Source organism: Micromys minutus (genome assembly GCF_963924665.1).
Source record: "Micromys minutus genome assembly, chromosome: 13".
Lineage (NCBI taxonomy): Eukaryota > Metazoa > Chordata > Mammalia > Rodentia > Muridae > Micromys > Micromys minutus.
The window spans coordinates 1746088-1765746 of NC_137982.1; the positions used below are offsets into that span (position 1 = coordinate 1746088).

Sequence of the window (19659 nt, forward strand, 5' to 3'; positions counted from 1 at the left end):
CCAGAAACAAATTTTGCTCTGAGGGCGCAGCATTTTCCAAGCAAGGTTGCCTAGGAATCAGCCCAGCCAAACCCCAACACCAGGTATCCTCTCAGGACTTCTAGGACAGGGCCGGGCACTCCCTCTGCTGGGTGAATAGGAAGGAAGAACCTGACTGATAGACGTGGGGCAACCCAGCCAAGAACCTGCGTGAGGAGGGGTGGTGCGGCTGAGTCACCCACACCACTCACCTGCGACTTCACGAGAGGCAGGGCGGACTTTGGGCGGTCCCGCGGCGGGAGGACCTTAATGTGGGCGGGGCACACACCAGCCCCGCCCCTGAGCCTAACTCTGGGGCCCCGGCCACCCGGGCCTCCCCGCTGCCTGCTGTCCGGGGTCCCCGCTGTGTTCTCCCGCGCGTTCTCATGGCTGGAAAATTGGTGTCACTGGTGCCACCCCTGCTGCTGGCTGCCGTGGGCCTCGCCGGCCTTCTGCTACTGTGCGTCCCTACCCAAGACGTCCGGGAGCCGCCCGCCCTCAAGGTGCACGCGCTCACTGCGGCGCTAGGGAGCAGCTGGCTCCGGGGTTAGGGGGTGTCTGTCGGGAACTGTAGGTGCGCGCCAGAACGCCCTGCGCTCTCACACCAGCGCGGGACTGTGCCTCCGGCCGGGTCCTAGGTTCCGCACTTCGTTTTACTGCGTCCGCGGGGTGACAGCGACGCTTCCGGAGCCCCAAGGCACTAGAGGCAAAGTTCGTGGGATTTCCCCTGTTGTGGCTCCGCGATGGAGCTGCCCGATCTGCAGAGGAGCTTTCTTCCAGCTCCCTTCATGCGGTTTCCATCTTCCCTGACTGTGGCAAGAACCCCCGCCCCAAGTCCAGCGCCATTTCCGGGCAGCACCTTGAGCGTGCCGTTAGAGAAGTTAGAGAAGGGCATTGGTTCTAGACTCAACTCCAGATGAGAGACAACACACACTATGGATCTCAACCCTCTCAGACCAAGGTCTGAACTGTGACACTTGAAAGAAGGAAAAAAGAAGCTAGCTAGTTCTAAAGGGGTATTAGTCACCAATCCTCAGCCGCCTTTAACTTTTTGCTGGTCTTTTGCTGAGTTTGTATGGGGACTAGACATCCCAGCCCCAGGGACCTAGAATGGAAGCGGGAAAGCACTGTAGCCCTGAGGGATGGGGCTGTGGGGTGTGGGAGTTGAATCATCGTATCTGCCTGACTCTGGAGTTCTCTGCTCTGCAGGACTGGAGCAGCCCTTTCCCAGGCGAGAACTGGCACATGCCCCAGGCTGGGGTCCAGCCAGGCTCCCTCAGCTAGAGCCCAGCCCCTTGGAGCTGCAAAGAAGGCCCATCTAATGCCTTTCTCTGCTCTGCAAAACCAGTCTCTCCCTCTTCCAGGCTTCTACATTCAACCCCAGTCACATTCTTTCCCAATGGCCCTTGCTTCAACATCCTATGGTTAGGCTAAGGTTCCAGCAGACACAGGCAAAGTGGGGAAGGAAAGGTGTTTGGCTTTGCTTCTCCTTACCAGAGCAAAGTTCCAGATGGAACTCCCTATCCCTGGACCAACCTGAGGCATGGGGGTAGGGTCACCACAGGAAGTCTGGGTCAGTCTCCTTCCATTCAAGCTGTATCACTGTGAATGCTCTTGGCTGACCCCCAGCTTCCCTGTGTAATTTGATACCTAATGGTGGAAATGAAGAGTGGGGAAAGGGAAAGGAGTCCCCAGATCCCTTGGGCTGACTTACTACATCCACCCACAGTATGGCATTGTTCTGGATGCTGGCTCTTCACACACATCCATGTTTGTCTACAAGTGGCCAGCGGACAAGGAAAATGACACAGGCATCGTGGGCCAGCACAGCTCTTGTGATGTTCAAGGTGAGCATGGTCTTGGGTTTCTGTTCAGTCTTAGCTTGGCAGGCCCAAACAGCTATTCCCCTCTGCTTGCTGCTAGGTGGGGCTCAGTCGAGGCAGGAGTTCAAAAGGAGAGGCTGGGTTCTCTGGACCTGGGAGGAGCTGTGGGTATTTTATGTTCTAGAACTGAAACCCTAGGGTGCAGGTGGGAAGCCTTGGGTTTAATGACCCAAGACAGTTCTCTACACTATAGATGAGGCAGCTGGGCCTCTGAGGATCTAAGGGTGTGTCCCAGCAAGTTCTATGGGGGCTAGGCTAGGCTGACAATGCCCAAGTCTCTCTCCTGGCACCTGTGTCCACAGCTACTAGGCAGGCGGCAGCATCAGAGACTGTGGGTGGCACCTGGTCCCTTTGTCTCCAACTTGGGTGTCTCTGGGATTAAGCTTGGAAGGTGTATCCAAGCAGCTTCGATCGTGTATGTTAGAAACCATCCACCAAGCCTGGTCCCAACTCCTTGTTCTCTCCAGGTGGTGGCATCTCTAGCTATGCAAATGACCCTTCTAGGGCAGGCCAGAGTCTGGTTGAATGTCTTGAACAGGCACTTCGGGATGTGCCCAAAGACAGATATGCCAGCACACCCCTCTACCTGGGAGCTACAGCAGGCATGCGCCTACTCAAGTGAGTACCTATACCCTGACTTGGCCCAGGGGCCTGCACATCTCTTCAGCAGAGCTCCCTGGGCAGGCTCTCAGGAGGGCAAGCCTGGCAGAGAGCATCTGGGGATGAGCTCCATCAGAGTCCCCTCCCCCATTCTACAGCCTGACCAGCCCAGAGGCCGCAGCCAGGGTGCTCGAGGCAGTGACACAGACGCTCACAAAGTACCCCTTTGACTTCCGGGGTGCTCGCATCCTCTCGGGACAGGATGAAGGGGTGTTTGGCTGGGTGACTGCCAACTACCTGCTGGAGAACTTCATCAAGGTGGGCCTGCAGCTGGCCAAAGAGCCTGGGGTCCTGCCGGCTTTGCTTGCCCACAGTCTTAATCCAACCTCTATTCCCCACAGTATGGCTGGGTAGGCCGGTGGATACGCCCAAGGAAGGGAACACTGGGGGCCATGGACCTAGGGGGTGCCTCAACACAGATCACCTTTGAGACAGCCAGTCCATCTGAAGATCCAGACAATGAGGTCCATTTGCGGCTCTATGGCCAGCATTACCGCGTCTACACCCATAGCTTCTTGTGCTATGGCCGGGACCAGGTTCTCCAGAGGCTTCTGGCCCGTGCCCTCCAGGTGTGTCTCCAGACTCAGCCACAACACCACACTGGTGCCTTCTGGAGGAAGGGAGGGAGAAGGGACAAAAGACAACAGAGCAGAGCCAAAACGCAGCTGCTAGCCTCAGGGACCTTAAGAGAGGCCTTCTTTTCCATGGCTATCCACATAGCTGTGAAGCCCACAGTGGGCCCCTGCCTCCAGCTAGGTATGTTTCAGCTTGAAGACAGGTGGGGAGGAGCTCGGCGGTGTAAGGGTCAGGAATGGAGGCTTAGAATGAGGAGAACCAGAGAATCATCTCAGAACCTTGAATGCCTGGCTGACAGGTCTGCTGTTTGTCCGGCAGGTAACGGTTGCTATGGTTTCTCACGGGCACACAAGTGATGTTGCCCAAGTTGGATTTATGAACTGTTCATCATGCTTCTTCTCTGGGGTGGGGGTGCAAGGCAGCAGCTAAAGTGGGGAGCTCCATCTGGCTAACACTCTGGCTAACTCCCTAGGTTCACCGCTTCCACCCCTGCTGGCCAAAGGGCTACTTCACCCGAGTGCCACTACAGGAAGTCTATCGGTCACCATGCACCATGGGTCAGCGTCCCCCGACCTTCAACAGCAGCGCCATTGTCAGCCTGTCAGGGACCAGCGACACTGCTCTCTGTCGTGACCTCGTCTCCGGGCTCTTCAATGTCTCCTCCTGCCCCTTTTCCCAATGCTCCTTCGATGGGGTCTTCCAGCCTCCCTTGGCTGGGAACTTCATAGTGAGTCTGGGTAGATGGATGTGGGACCGGGAGACCCTAAGCATGTGGTGATAGGGTGACTGCACACCCCTTTCTCCCACAGGCCTTTTCTGCTTTCTACTATACTGTGGATTTCCTGAAGACAGTGATGGGGCTGCCTGTGGAAACCCTGAAGCAGCTGGAGGAAGCCACAGAGATCACCTGCAGCCAGACCTGGGCTGAGGTGAGGCCTGTCCCCATATTGTCTATGGCTGGGCAGGAAGCTTGCCCCTCCAGCTGAGCTCAGTATAGAGAGACCCAAGAAACAGCCAGGCTAATGTGGGAGCTCGGGGCTGGATAAGCTAGGTCAGGTCTCCTTGGGGCCTCATCCTACCTACAATCAAGGTCTGGAGAACACGTGGAACAGACATTGCAGGGGCTCTGTGGCAGTATGGACCTCAGAGAAAGGAATAGAAAGGCAGTGTCGAGGACAAAGTGAGAAAAGAATGTCCTAGTGGGGAAGGAGTACTCAGGACAGACTCGGCAGGGCTTGGGGTATACCTGGAGAAATTGAAGCTACCACCAGATTTCTGGCTCTGGTCATGGGCTGAACAGTAGTTCCAGGTAAGGAAAACTAGAGCGGCCCTGACAGCTGGAGTGTGCGGGGCCACCATGTCTCCTGGAGAAACAGATCCCTCTAATCTTAGGTACTCAGGGAGGCCTCAGAAAAGTGAGGCCAATAGGTCAGAGCAATACTAAGCCTGCACTTCTGTTCCTTTAATTATGACTCAAGGATGCTACTACCCCCTACTTCCTAGTGGCCATTCTTGCTATTTCTCCATCCAGCTGTTGGGAGGGGAGAACACAAAAGCCTTCCAGCAGTCACGAGGTTTATCCCAGAGGAGTGTCTGCCTAGGCAGGGTGTTTGGACTAGGTCTTTCTGTGTATTTTCTGTGTATGCCTTTCTTGGCCTGAACTGTGGGCTGAAGGGGTTACTGTACCCCGGGGGCCATAGCTCCTAGTGCTCTTGAAACTAACGGTGTCTTGCTCTCTTCTTAGCTTCAGGCCCGAGTGCCAGGACAGCAGGCCCGTCTGACTGACTACTGCGCTGTAGCCATGTTCATACATCAGCTACTGAGCCGCGGCTACCGCTTCGATGAGCGCTCTTTCAGAGGAGTGGTCTTCCAAAAGAAGGTGGGTAAATGGCGGGGTCAGAGGATTGGGGCGCGGCCTCTTGGAGGCTGATGCCATACCACGCCCCCTCTTAGGCTGCAGACACGGCTGTCGGCTGGGCGCTGGGCTACATGCTGAATCTGACCAACCTGATTCCCGCTGACCTCCCGGGACTTCGTAAGGGCACCCACTTTAGCTCCTGGGTCGCCCTCCTGCTGCTCTTCACAGTCCTGATCTTGGCGGCGCTAGTCCTGCTCCTGCGCCAGCTGCGCTCTGCCAAGTCTGCAGGCGCCCTCTAGGGGTGCCCTGGGAGCTTCTCCCAACACCCTACTATCCCTCCAGAGCCTACAGGCTAGGCGTCAGTTCCATGCCTACTTGTAAAAGAATTTTGTAATAAAAGATTTTTTTCCCTAGAGCAGTGACGTGTTCATAGGCTGGGGCATCCTTTGTTGTCTGTTCCCACCACCAGCTGTCTTGGTTCCAGGATTTTTCTTTCCTCCCTTTTGGTTCCAAACCGAGGCAATGGAGGCACTTCTACCTGCTCTGGTCTGGGGTTGTCCCTGAGTCTGAGTTTTCTATGACTGAGAGAATCCTAGCAAATCTCAGGTTCCCCTTGATGACATCCACAGGAATTGAAGCTGCACTCCATGTTTTTTTCCCAACTGATACCTGAAGGTCAGAGGCACCTGCATCCCACAGCCCAAGTTTCTGTTTCAGGAAAAGTGTGCCCTGTGTATGGGGCTTTTCTTTGGCCTCTTTCATGGGAAATTAGCTCAGACTGTATTTATGTTCAGTCAGTGCCTTGAGGGCTGGGTTGGGATGGAAGTGCACACAGGACACACACACACACACACACACACACAGTCATTTGATACATTTTATAAACCTGTACTGACAGCATCCCTGAAGGTTGGGAAGAAGTATAGGGCTGGCGAACTCAACCTTGTTCTTTTCTTTGTGTGTGTTTTTTTGGGTTTTATTTGTTTTTCTCCTATAAGACAGGTTATCTCTGTGTAACCTTGACTGTCCTGGAACTCACTCTGTAGACCTGGCTGGGCTTGAACTCACAGAGATCTGCCTACTTCTGCATCTTGAGTGATGGGATTAAAGGCGTGAGCCACCACACTGAGCTTCAGGATTGCCTTCTTGACTCAACCGGGGGGGAGGCCTCTGGTGGGGGTGGAGTGTGCTCAGAGGGGACTGTAAATGAATGGCAGTCATGAGGCACCATGGATGTTCCTTACCTGGGACCATGACCACCTTGGACAGCTCCCAGACTGTCGGCAATGATGTCAAGCTACTCTTGCCCCCTGGTGGCATCATTCGGGAAGGAGCCTGACTTGATCTTGTGAGCCTGCTGTTTGCTTTTCTTCCTGGCTTACAAAGCACACCTGTGTATCTCTGTACACCTGTTTATCCTTTGTTAGATACATTTTGCAAACCTGCAACAGTCAGCCTAGTCTACAAAGCCAGGATCTGTCCCTGGTGTTCCCCTAGTCTAAGATCCTCCGTTCTAACAGGGTGGGTGGTGAAGGTTTGGACCACTAAGAAGAAGGCGTGCATCCTGGGACACCCACCGCCAGGCAATCTCAAACTAGATTTCTGGGTAATGAGGAGGCATCCTGTTGTAGAGGCTAGAGGGCCCGAGGCACTCAGCCGCCTGAAGAAAGAGGACCCTCAACAGGATGCAGAGGGAGGGGGCTCAGACTAGAGATGTCCCGCCTCCGCAGGTGGAGCGCGCAGGCGCACTCCCGACACTTTTCTCAGGCCGCCGCGCCTCCATCCCATCCCGGATCCATTGCCGCAACGTCAGCGCCGCCGCCTCCTCTTTTCCTCTTCCTCCTCCGCCCCACTCGCTTCCCGGCTTCTCCAGTCGCGGTTCCCGGAGTGGGTACCGAGCCCGGGACCTTGGGGTGCCATGCTGCCCGGGTGACGGCGCTGAAGCATGGCGACGCCCGTCCCTCCGCCTTCCCCGAGGCACCTGCGGCTGCTGCGGCTGCTGCTCTCCGGCTTCATCCTGGGAGCGGCCCTGAATGGTGCCACCGCCCGCCGCTCGGGTGAGCGAGGGCTCTGGGCGCAGGCTGCGGTGCGCTTCGGGGCTGGGATTGCAGGGCGGGGAATCCTGCCACCCGGCGCCGCCCTAGTCTTCCTCTGCCATCGCCCTGGCCTTACCCAGGCCCACAGGCCAGGCAGGCCTGGTCCGCTGGGCATGGATTGGGTAAACAGGTCAGGCCCGTTGAAGGCCAGGCTAGATGAGTCCTCTCTCAGGTCTTTGGAGGCGAATGTAGATTTCATGCGCTTTTGGTCTTTGTCTCTGTGTTCCTGAGTCAGTGTGGTGTGTGTCTCCGGACGTCTTTCTGGGTCTGCAGCCATCTGGTTCCTGGTGGCTCTTCCAGGGGATCCTATGTCTTTGTTTCTGTGTCTCTGCGGCTTCCATTGGGCAGGGTTGTTTCTGGTTGTCAGCGGGCCTTGCCTGTCAGCCCCTGTCTCAAGTGTGTGTGTCTGTGTGTGTGTGGAGAGGGGTTCCCGTGGTACAGTCTAAGGGTTCCAGGCCTAGGGTCTTGTTACAACTTAGTGAGGTCAAGCTGCCCCATCCCCTGTCCTGGAGGGCATGCACCACCCAGTCGTCTCGTCTGAGGTCTGCGTATTGACCCTTCAAAACAGTGTGAGCCCCCTGAGTGGGAGAACATTCTTGATAGATGGGTCCTGAAGCCACAGGATCCAGATCGAATCTCCCGAGGGGAGTAAAATGGAGAGGGTACCCATGTGCTCACTGAGTTCATCTGGAACCATGTTTGGGAGCTGCTTTGAGCCCAGGTTACAGATGAGGAAACTGAGGGCACCGAGAGGTGACTGGTATGTGGCACAACTGGACCTCTAACAAGACTAGTTTGGATGTGGGGCCTTGAGAGCTGGGCAGATCCGGCCAGAGGTGCTAAATAGGCTCCAGGTGGATCCTCCTCAGGGATGGGACTAAGGCACAGTACTGGGCTCCCTGGGCAGGTACAGGCCTCTGCTCATTGGCCTCTGTAGCTGAATGCAGAGACCTGGCCTGACCCATGCTAAGCACCGCCTTATCACACCTAGTGCCCAAGAAGTATGGGTAGAAAACCAGTTACTCTCCAGCTGGCACTGTTTCTGGACCCAGGCTGGAGGGGTCTTTCTACCCAAGATTAAACAATAGGCTAGTAGGCTAGGGAGGCCCTACTGCCCAAAGCCAGCATTGTGCTACAGCTCTGTTATAGGTCTCACTAGGTTGTCAGCACCAGGGGCAGGGACTGTCTGGCTCCCTGGAGGAGAGCTGGTGGGTGGAGTCCCTATAAGCCTCCTGGCAATATGCTGTTTAACTCTCCTGAGCCCCGAGCTCAGATGCTGTTCCTGGAGGCCTCTGACACAGTTTATGGAGGATAGACGGTATCCATACTAGGATTCAGGGTACTACCTGCCACCAGAGCTTCTGGAACTTCTTTGTAGGAAATGTAGAGTGTGAGATTCCAAAGGAAACTAAGCCTGTAGAAGGACATGGTCAACACATCCCAGGACCCTTCCAGCGCTGCCTGCAGTGTGGAGACTGGAAGGGTCTGGTTGGCAGATACAGGCAGGGTTGATGGTCCTGCTGGGCATTTGCTTGGCTTTGCTGGCTACTCGAGACAAGGACCAGAGTCCCGGGCTGAGATTATTCCTTACCTTTGAAGCAACTGAACTTACACATCCCATAGGTGAGGCTGAGGCATAAAGCTCACTGCTCTGTCTGTAGCTGTGTGGGGATGGGCTGATCTAAGAGAACACTGTGCTCTGGCCCCCAGGCCCCAAGCAACAAAAATGTGACTCAGAGCTTTGACTTAGATGAGCAGCCTCAACACGGATCACCTCAGGCCTTTCAATTCCCTCGTTGTATCTAAGCCAGGGCCATCTTAGGTCCCCCAAACCCCAGCGCCCTGAAGACAAAGGCTAGGTGGAGAGAGCCATGGTTTTCTGGACTGAGCATTTGTTCTGTGGGCTGCCAGACTAACTGGGGTTATAGGATTATGTGATGGGGTAAAGAGAGGAGCCCAATGTTTAGGAGAAATGTTACTCAGCATCCTTTACTTCTCCAGAGCCAAAGAGAGAACAGAGCTCTGTCTTCCGTAGCAATCTGGACAAAAGGTTCTGGCTCTCCCTGAGCCATGCAAAGGTCAAAAGCCAGCTTTGGAGAGCTGGCTGGGCAGTTAGGGTCGCTCATCCTTTAAGCAAGACTGTGGGGATGGGTGGGGCAGGATAGTTCCCATAAAACTTTGGACTGTTTGTTTCCTGACTCTGAGACTTGGCAGTAGAAAACCAGGGCCTGCCCAGAACAATGGCTAGAGCTAGGCCTGGCCAGCTCTGTGGAGGAAGAGGTTTCTAAGCAGAGCACTGCTGTAGGGCTGGTGGTCAGCCATGTAGGCTGTGATGGGCTCTGCCTCTGCTTCTTCCTCAGATGTTTCCACCTGTCCTGGAAGCCTGGATTGTGCCCTGAAGAGGCGGGCAAAATGCCCACCAGGGGCACGTGTCTGTGGACCATGCCTTCAGTCTTTCCAAGAGGACCAGAGAGGGTTCTGTGTGCCAAGGAAGCACCAATCTGGTATGGCAGAGATATACTCACAGAAATGGGTGCATGGGATGTGTTTCCCCCTCCATTTCTTGCCCTGTGGGTCCATACCTAAGGATCCTAAAGCTTCGTGATAGTGGCCCCACAATCCCTCTGAGCACCATGGACTGCTCAGGTCCAAGACCAGAGTGACAAGCCCCTCCATCCTTTCAAGATGGTGCTGACCGAGTGAACTAGGCTGAGTCCTATGGCAGCTGGGTCCTTCAGAACAGAGGATGACCTCAGGAGACAGAGAGGTCAGACTGTTAGGCGTGGACCATGACAGGTCTCCCAGAGCCCTTCCAGTGGTCCACTCTTGCTCCCTCTAGGCAACCTGCTCATTTCTCTTGCTCGCGTATCCTGTGCTTCCCCACTCAGCATGTTGGGAGTGCCGGCCCAGCGGTGGTAGCCACTGTCCTGAATTCAGTGTATCTGATGTCTCTTCAGGATGAGGGGTGCTGGGGATGTGGCCAGCCAGGCTTCGTGGTAGAGAGGAGCCCTGAGAGAAAGCCAAAGATTGAGTCCCATGTGGGAGATTTTTTTTTTTTTTTCAAGGCAGGTTTTCTCTGTGTAGTCCTGGGTATCCTGGAACTGACTCTGTAGACCAGGCTAGCCTTGAGCTCACAGAGATCCACCTGCCTCTGCCTCCCAAGTGCTGGGATTAAAGGCCATGCACCTTGCCAAGTGCACCCAGCTGGAGAGCTTCTCTTTGGACTGTGAGGTATTAAGGGAGAACCAGCCAGGGTCTACCCCATCCCCACCCCATCCCTGCAGGCAGCTTCTTTTCTGATGGCCTGGGAGTAGCCTAGATGTTTAGGTTTACCTTGACTTTGTTCCTTTAGGATTTCCTTTCTCCTCTTAGGCAGAGAAAGTGCCTGGGGATGGGCAAGGTAGAGTATGCACTGACTTCCAGTGCTCTGCCTACCCCTTTGTGCACACTAGCTTGGAGAAGGGATTCCATTTCTTTCTCCTCTTGTGGGTCTCCGCACACACCCTAGCCTTCCTCTCCACTCTTCTCCTCTTCCTTCCCTCTTCCCTCTTCCTCCCCCACCTCTGACTCAAAGAAGCTCCCTCAGTTGTCACCATGGAAACCAAGGTAGCAGAAACTTTGGATGGGTCCCTCCATCTCAGCAGGCTGCTTGCTGCAGGTATTGCCAAGGGTCTGGGGCCTCTGTATGTGACGGCCCATCACACTCCTCAGGGGAGGGCCTGCCCCAGCCCCGACTGGAAGAAGAGATTGATTCTCTGGCCCAGGAACTGGCGCTGAAGCAGAAAGAGGCTGGGCACTCAAGGCTAACAGCACAGCCCTTGCTTGAGGCTGCGCAGAAGCTCCTGGAACCTGGTGAGGATCCCCACCCCCACCCCATGCATATCGCTCTGATCCTGTTTCTTTGACCAAAGGCCAAGTCCTGCTGACATTATGTGTTTGCCTGACCTCAGCAGCTACTCTGGGATTCTCACAGTGGGGTCAGCGACTAGAGCCCGGCCTCCCTTCTACTCATGGGACCTCGTCACCCACACCCCACACCTCCTTGGGCTCCCTGGCATCTTCTGGGCCTGTGCAAATGTCCCCGCTGGAGCCCCAGGGGAGGCATGGAAGTGGCATCACCCTTGGTAGGTCCAGGTTGGCAACAGAGGATAGGCATGTGGTGGGTGGAAGGAGGAGGCACCAAGGAGCTAGGAGAGGCAGCCGATCCTCAGGTCCTCACGGTCGCCTCTCTCCCACAGTGCTGATCCTGGCTTTCTGCTTCGCAAGCACGGCTGCCCTGGCTGTGGCAGCCCTCTGCTGGTGTAGGTGAGCATTGGACTCCAGTTGGTGGGGAGGATCTGACCTTCCGCTCCATAACAACACTCTCAACCCCAAACTCCTTCAGGCTTCAGCGCGAGATCCGCCTGACTCAGAAAGCTGACTACACTGCCACAGCCAAGGGGCCCACTTCACCAACAACACCACGGATCTCGGTGCGTAGCTCCACTCCCACTAGGCATGCTTTTATCCTGTGAACCCAAACAGGCGCTTAAGACTTTTTGCCCCTTCCGCAGCCTGGGGACCAGCGGCTGGCGCACAGCGCAGAGATGTATCATTATCAGCACCAGAGACAGCAGATGCTGTGCCTAGAGCGGTGAGCGCCCTGGCCGGAAGTGGCTACTTTCCCCGCACCTCACATGGTCGTCCTTCCCTACCTGCTCACAACCTCTTATTCCCTGCCCCCACATCCCAGCCCACAGCCCCTACCCAGGGCATTGAGCACCTACCTCTGGGCCCCTGCCCCCTGGAGAGTGCACAGAGGACCCAGCTGTTTTGCTTCCATCAGGCATAAGGAACCTCCAAAGGAACTGGAGTCAGCGTCCTCCGATGAGGAGAACGAAGATGGCGACTTCACCGTGTATGAGTGTCCAGGCCTGGCGCCAGTGAGTGCCCTGGGGCGTTGAGGGGTTATCTGCAGGGTGTCTGTGCCTCTTATTGTCTCAGGCCTTGCTGCCAGGAGCTTGACCAGTGTCTCCACAGACAGGGGAGATGGAGGTGCGCAATCCACTGTTTGACCATTCCACGCTGTCAGCACCAGTGCCTGGTCCCCATTCCTCAGCACCACTGCAGTGACTCCTAGGCTGATGCCCACTTGCCTGCAGCCCACAGCCCACCGGTAGGGACAAGCAAGTCCTGGTGTTCCCCATGGAAAAGAACAGCATTGTGACCCTCTGCATGCTTTTGGCAGGAGGGAGGCACCAGCCCCTGGGCTCCCTTGCCAGGGAGATGCTCCACCTTATGTGGGGGATCTAGCATCTGCTTGCACATTCTCTGTCTGGTCTGAACCCTCACACTGGAGATACAAGCCCAGGAACCCTAGAGCCCGGGCATGAATAGAGAGTTCTGAAGACAAAAGCCAATTAAAGTCTTTTTCAAACCTGAGTGGCTTCTGGGTTCACTGGTGGTGTAATCAGCCCACAGTCACCCACCTCCCTGGGAAGTCTTGGTAGACATTCAGTGAGGGACCAGGACCTTCTTTTGCAATTCCAGAGAGAGGTGGTAACTCCAAAAGGGGCCTGAAGGCTGGAGGAGAGTCACACAGGACAACCCTCACCATCTACAGTGGGAACTCACCCCGACCACCTACCCAAACCTCAGCCCTAGAGTTTAGGAATGTCAAGGGTACGTCATAGGGCAAGAACAGTCCAAAGATGATCAGATTCTGAAGACCTCTGTGGGATAAGAAGATTTAGGAAAAGGAGCAGTTTGCATAAGCCTGGCTGTGGGTACCCAGTATCTCCGTTCCTAGTGTTATCTCCCTAGGACAGAAACCCGGGAGGATAGCATATAGGCTTGTAGGATTCTTACAGGGACAGACTCTTGGACCCATGTATGTAATGTATCAGTGGGGGAAGGAGACGGACCAGGCAGATGGGCCTGGGGAATACAATGTACATACAGCAAGGTGAATGAGTCAGGGTAAGATGTATCTAGAGCCTTACCTGCCCAAAACGTGTGCAGAGCTGGGATTTGACCTGCTACTTTGTTTGTTACTGTTTGGAGAATGATCTATGACAGCAGCCATACTTTTCATTCTAAATGAGTGAATGCTGTGTGTGCATGTGCACGAATGCCTTTGGCTGTCCCTAGACATCTGCCTCTGCCGTCTCCTGAGCGCTGAGATTAAAGGTGTGCCCAGCTAGCAGAATATATGAAGACGAACACTTTGACTCTTAGCTCTTTTCTCTACTAGTTATGCTGTCTGTAGGGATGGGTCAGAGTCCTGCTGACCACATGACTTCCTTTGAAAGCATAGGGACCATGTCCCTCCACTGCTTTCCTTTCTGTAGGAAGGAAATGTGTACTGATTACAGTCTAATCTCTGGAGACACTATGGTCTCTCTGGTCAAGAAGATAGGTGAGCTGGACATGCGGGTGTAAGCACTTGGGAGGCCGAGGCAGACAGATCTCTATGAGCTCATGGTCAGCCTAGTCTAAGTAGCAAGTTCCAGGCCAGCCAAGGCTACATAGAGAGACTCTGCCTAAGAAAGAAAGGAGGGAGGGTGAGAGAGAGAGAAACTTAGAAACATATACAGAGAGAAATACACACACGGGGGGGGGCTATTAGAAGGGGACCCAGTATTTCTCCGGTCCCAGCCGGCCATGCAGGGTAAGGGTCAAACGTTGGTAGTCCTTTTGACCTTCTAATTCTCATGGGTGCAGGGCTGCGGGCTTTGGCAATCCCCCCAAAGATGGCTTTACTAGCTTTGTAAAGTTTTTTCATGTGTTTTTGAGACAGGGTTTCTCTGTTTAGCCCTGACTGTCCTAGAACTCACTCTGTAGACCAGGCTGGCCTGGAACTCACTCTGTAGACCAGGCTGGCCTGGAACTCAGTTCCATCTAAGATCTGCCTCCTGGATCCTGGGATCAAGGGTGATGCGACTACTCCCAGCTTTCTTTTCTTTTTTTAAAAGCTTTGTAATTTATATCCTTCTCAACACCTCTCTATTTACTTACTGTCTCTTATTTCTATAAACAAGAGTTCAATCCAAATTATAGATATACATATGCATATAACATACATATACATATAACATACATATACATGTACATATACATATACATATAAATATGCATATAACATACATATACATATACACATACACATACACATACATATACATATACATATACATATACATATACATATACATATACATATACATATACATATACATCCATATACATATACATATACATATATACACATATACATCATATACATCCATATACACATACATATACACATACATATACATATACATATACATATACACATAACATACATATATAACATACATATACACATAACATACATATACACATAACATACATATACATATACATATACATATACATATACATATACATCATATACATCCATATACATATACATATACACATACACATACACATACATATACATATACATATACATATACATATACACATACATATATAACATACATATACACATAACATACATATACACATAACATACATATGCATATACATATACATATACATATACATATACATATACACATAACATACATATATAACATACATATACATGTAACATACATATACATATAACATACATATACATATAACATACATATACATATACATATAACATACATATAAGTAGCTCAGGGATATAAGTGAAGATTATCTGGCCATATTGTTAAACCCTTAAGCTTTCCTATTACAAGTCTCAAGACAAACTCACTTCTTGGATTCACCCCTCTTTTTTCTTTGCTTTCATCTTACAGAGTTTCAGACTAGAGAAAGTTTTACGTGCCAGCCAGAGCCTGTGCAATTATCAGTGACCTTTGTTGTGGGGTATTCACCGGATTCTGGGACATGAGTTTAAGCCAATAGAAAGTCTTTATTATCCACCCAGTGATCACACTGGATGTTCAGGCTCCAAGTGCAGCCTTTAAGCAGTGAGCTCAAGATGAGCTTTTAAGCATAAAAGCCACGCCCTGGGACGACAAACTTCAGTTAACAAGAACACGTAGCCAGAAGCAGAAATGCAGAAGCCAGAAAGCAAGGTTAGTACATTCTGAGACTTCCCTAGAACTATGGACTTTGATGGAGTATGCATTTGTTTTGTTGTTGCAGGCAGTGCTGTCTGTGTGCTGGGTTTCACAGCCTGAATGGTCCGTCCATCATGGAGTCGGTTGTGCTAAGGCCTGAGTCCTGTTACAGTCTCCATTGGTCTTAGCGAATGAGTCAAATCGCGGGCTCATCCTGCTCTAAAGAGGTCTAGTTGGTCCTAAGGACCATCAATCTTACCAAACCATAAAGCTGGCCATATAGTTAAAGCTAAAGGGGTCCACCCAGGCTTAGTCAGTGCTGATAGCAGTTATCCGAGGACTAAGAGGACAGAGACTGGTATCATTATCTGCTTTATATCTTTGCCTCCTTTTCTTTTTGAGTCCCTACCCATCTCATGGCAAGATTTTTTAAAAATTACTCTTTATTAATTAGCATAGAAACAACATGTTTTTTCCCCCAAAGCCATACATGGCTTTTTTTTTTTTAAGTCTCATGAGAAGTTTAAATCTTTTTAGTTTTGTAGGACCATCTCTGCAAGGGAATATAAGTGTTGTTCTAATACCTCTAGGTTCTGACCAACCTGTCTATTTAGTTTGGAAACTATCAGAAGAGGCACATTTAGTCAAACCCATGTCTACCAAGTAGTCTCGGGGGCTTGTTAATATTGCTGTTATCCAGATGAACTAACTCATAAGACAGGATAGCAGGCATCCGACTAAGAAGAAATACCTAGGTTACAGGTTTGGATATTTGCAAGTTCTTTGTAAGCCCTTTAACATTAACCTGCGCTGCCCGGAGTCACAGTGAATCAATCTTGTCAGCCAATGGGCTGATAGTCCAGTTAGTTCTTGTCCATATGTAGTATGGGGGCTTCATGTCTAAGCATAAACAGCAATCTTGGCTGATTTTTGGCTAGGATTGATGAAATCTATCACCAAGGACCCCTTTTTTGTGGCGTAGAGTTTAATTCCCTAGTTTTTTTTCCAGTTTCTCAAAGGCCAGAATCATTTTATTTAAATAATTTTTTTCCAGGAAGTGTTAGTTTTATAACCCCAACTTTTGCAATGGGAATTCTCCTGTTTCTTGGCAACCAAAGGCTCAGCCACTGGGCATGCATGGAATTGTACACTCTGTATTCATTTCTCAGAGATAAATCTCATATCTTTCCCTTCTCCAATACAACCAGGTATTTAAAGTGGTCAGCAGTAAGCAAAGGTCAAAATGAACATGGGTTTCTGGTCTGTGGTGACACTAGCCAACACCTCCCCTGTGTCTGTCTGTCTGTCTTAGTTTCCAGGCCCAGGCCTGAGAGCTATGGCCATTGGACCCTAACCCTCATTTTGTAGATCAGGCTGGCTTTGAACTCATAGAGACCCTCCTGCCTATGTCTCCCAGGTGCTGGAATTAAGGTGTGCACCACCACTGCCCAACTGTGTTTTTTTCAGGGTGGGAGAAGTTTCCCAGAGGACCTTTTAAAGCACCATTTGAGCAATTTTATCTGGGTGGGAACACTTTTATTCAGCCCAAAAAGGTATTTATAAAAACACAGGACTGGAGAGATGGCTCAGTGGTTAAGAGCACTGTCTGCTCTTCAAGAGGCCCTGAGTTCAAGCCCCAGTAACTACATGGTGGCTCACAGTCATCTATAATGGAATCTGATGCCCTCTTCTGGCATGCAAGTATACAGGCAGACAAAATACTCATACATTATGAGTACACTGTAGCTGGCTTCAGACACACCAGAAGAAGGCATCGGATTCCATTATAGATGGTTGTGAGCCACCATGTGGTTTGCTGGGAATTAAACTCAGGACCTCTGGAAGAGCAGTCAGTGCTCTAACCACTGAGCAATTTCTCCAGCCCAGCAAGTACTTTTATCCTTCCCCAGCAGGCCAGATCTTGGTGATGTCAGTTTTCCCAGAGTTTGCTAGGTTGTTGGTCTCTCACCTGCACACTTCCTGGATAAGGGCTTTCTGCTTTGGATTCACTTGAACACAAACCCAGCGTCAGGTAGACACGTCCTGTGCTACGCTGTCTAGTCTAGGTATAACATACCTTGGTCTGAGCCACTCTGATCATTTTGTGGGCCACAGACAAATAGCCCGGTGAAAGTCAGTTCCTGGGGTCTCTCCCATTGTTTCCTCCATCCCTGTGGATTTGAGTTGTCCGTTTCTTCTCCAGCAGCACCAACTGGTATATCAGAATATCAATGGTCTTAGGGCTGTTTGTTGAGCAGCCAGGTTAACAGCCCAACAATGGAGGACAGCAATTTGGAGGGGACGCTAAAGAGCCTCTGGCATAGCCAAGATTTTTTAAATGTCCTTTTTCCAGTGGTGAGAAGCTACTTTCTGTATAGATCATACCGTGGATGTATCCTGTAGTGAACGCATACTGACTGGTGACCGTCTTTCCTTCTCCCCATCTGGGTCAGATTAGTCAGTTCTGCTCTCTGTGCTGTGGTTCAAATCGGTTGGGCCCAAATCGGTTCAGATAAAGTAACTACTGCAGTTCCCTTGTACCTGATTTTATCTTTCATTTTTTTTGACAGTCACGGATAGGCATCTGCACCAACAGACAAGAAGGTAGCCAAGCTGACAGCAGTAGGTTTCTCCGACCAGACTCAAGGGTGGTCTAGGAGCAGGGCCTGGTACCGGGTCATACAATCTTAGAGAGCCAACTTCCTGTGTCCCCAGAGGAGGGTCTCAGCTGTGCCCTGGGGTGCTGTGAACATAAGGTGTTCACCCAGAGTTCACATGCTTGCCCTCTTTCATTAGCAGTAGCCACCTCAGCTCTGGCAAGTGACTCGTCCTTTGGCTACAGGAACCAATTATTTGGACATATATGTCACAGGGTGTTTCCATGGTCCCAAAGTTTGGGTGAAACCCCTTTTGTCCTTTGTTTCATGGACAAAAGGCTTTGAGAAGTACTGGGGCTGGTGCTGAGGTTCACACTATTTTAACCTCAAATGCCTTTTGTTTAGTCTCAGTCCAGATTAGGGCTCAGCGCCCCCTTTTGTGTGGTGGGTAGAGGCCTTGCTATTTCCCCACCACACTCTAGTATCCAGCAGCAGTGGTACCTAACTACACGTACGAGCTCTCAAAGCTGTCTCTAGTCTCAGAGTCTAGGATGTCAGCTACTCTGAGACTGTTTGCCTCCTCTCAGCTGGTACCAAGATAGCTAGCCTCTGATGCACAAAGTTGGACTTCCTTAGCTGACATTTTGTACCCCAGGTCTGTAACTCTGGCAGGAGCCCTTCAGTGGTTCTTTTATAATGTGTTTTCCCAGGAAAACCTCTCACTGAAGAAACAGGTCAGCATTTAGTGTCTTTACATCCTGGTGCTACCAAATCTAGGTGTATAGCCTACCTCTGGGTCTGTCCATTTAAAAGCAAAGATGGGTTGACCCACCTCTGACAATGAGAGGCTGAAGAATCCGTCCTTCAAGTCCAAGACAGTGTACATCTGTTTCTCTGAAGGATGAAAGTCCCCAGAGGTGTGATCCAGGGTGACTGACAGGGTACTAGGATGCCTGACTAGGATGGTAATTTCCCCTTTTGTTTCCAAAAGGTCGTTGTGTATTGTTTAATCCAAATGGAGAAGTTGGAGGAGGTGGGCTGGTTAGTCAAACAATTATAGAAGCCTGATTTTTGGCCAGTCCTGGGGAGTTGGTTTTTCAGATGGAGGATGAGACACCAAAATTTTACTGAGCATCTATAAGTCTAACAGTATCTCGTCACCAGAGAAGGTGACCGTGGCTTTTAATGTATGCCGAAGGTCTTGTCCCAGTTGGCACTGACTTCCCTTCAAGACACACCCAGCAACTGTGACCTATGTCTATCTTTTTAACTTTTATAACTTTATTTACTATCTGGGGCTGGCTGGGTGACAAAGGAAATCTTTTTGGCAGTTGTCTTGAGTCTTTCTGAAAGGTACCTGTGGAAATTGTTTAGCGTCTCTTGGTCAGGCAGCATTGCTTGGCATCATTCTCTTTGCCCAATTTTCTTTGAGACAAGGTTGTGTTGTGTGTGTGGGGGTGTTGGCTTTTATAATTGTTTTTAAAAGAATGGTGGGCTTTGAGTTTTCCAGTTATGGACCATTGGTTTAAAAATGACATAAATAATGAAAGAGAAATAAAAATTTTCTCTTTTCCTTGGCTCAGCTCAAAGAAACTTCTCTGGGGCTTTGTAGAGCAGGCACTGGATAGAGAAAATGCTCACCTTGGGGAACTGTTTCCTCCCTGTATGCATTTCTACTTAGATGGCAAGAGTCCCTGGAGGAGAGGCCTAGCCGCTCCTCACCTTTACACCGGAGCCAACCCTGACTAAGAGTCAAGCATCAGACAAGCAAGCCTCCTGCTCCCAGAATGGGGCAGGCCCAGGCTTTTTACATGGGTTGGGGATTTGTCTGGGCGACCTGGCAAAGCCAAAAGAATTCACATCCTCAACAGGAGGGGGCACAGGTCTTAA

At 51.2% G+C, this 19659-nt stretch overlaps 2 protein-coding genes across 3 annotated transcripts; both read left to right on the top strand.

Moving 5' to 3' along the window:
• The first annotated feature begins 368 nt into the window (after positions 1-368).
• ENTPD2 (ectonucleoside triphosphate diphosphohydrolase 2) lies at positions 369-5402 on the top strand. The gene is made up of 9 exons (XM_080928256.1): positions 369-521; positions 1748-1865; positions 2369-2519; positions 2660-2819; positions 2903-3130; positions 3610-3864; positions 3947-4066; positions 4882-5016; positions 5091-5402. Exons 1-9 carry the CDS (start codon positions 405-407, stop codon positions 5292-5294), a joined length of 1488 nt encoding a protein of 495 aa, XP_080784382.1. The 5' UTR covers positions 369-404; the 3' UTR covers positions 5295-5402.
• A 1387-nt stretch (positions 5403-6789) lies between these two features.
• NPDC1 (neural proliferation, differentiation and control 1) lies at positions 6790-12512 on the top strand. Of its 2 annotated transcripts, none has more exons than XM_080927411.1 (9): positions 6790-7052; positions 9452-9595; positions 10803-10943; positions 11042-11215; positions 11330-11396; positions 11476-11563; positions 11645-11724; positions 11917-12013; positions 12111-12512. In XM_080927411.1, the coding sequence occupies exons 1-9, from the start codon at positions 6941-6943 to the stop codon at positions 12201-12203; spliced, it is 996 nt and encodes a 331-aa protein (XP_080783537.1). In that variant the 5' UTR covers positions 6790-6940; the 3' UTR covers positions 12204-12512. The 2 variants fall into 2 exon arrangements, with proteins under 2 accessions (XP_080783537.1, XP_080783538.1); XM_080927412.1 differs by having other exon boundaries at positions 11045-11215.
• Positions 12513-19659: the final 7147 nt, after the last annotated feature.

Coding starts and splice junctions, on each gene's coding strand:
- ENTPD2 (XM_080928256.1), top strand. CDS start 405: ATGGCTGGAAAATTGGTGTCACTGGTGCCACCCCTGCTGCTGGCTGCC. Junction 3,131..3,609: donor TTCTGGCCCGTGCCCTCCAG/GTGTGTCTCCAG, acceptor CTAACTCCCTAG/GTTCACCGCTTCCACCCCTG. Junction 3,865..3,946: donor CCTTGGCTGGGAACTTCATA/GTGAGTCTGGGT, acceptor TTTCTCCCACAG/GCCTTTTCTGCTTTCTACTA.
- NPDC1 (XM_080927411.1), top strand. CDS start 6,941: ATGGCGACGCCCGTCCCTCCGCCTTCCCCGAGGCACCTGCGGCTGCTG. Junction 9,596..10,802: donor GCCAAGGAAGCACCAATCTG/GTATGGCAGAGA, acceptor CACACTCCTCAG/GGGAGGGCCTGCCCCAGCCC. Junction 11,725..11,916: donor CAGATGCTGTGCCTAGAGCG/GTGAGCGCCCTG, acceptor TGCTTCCATCAG/GCATAAGGAACCTCCAAAGG.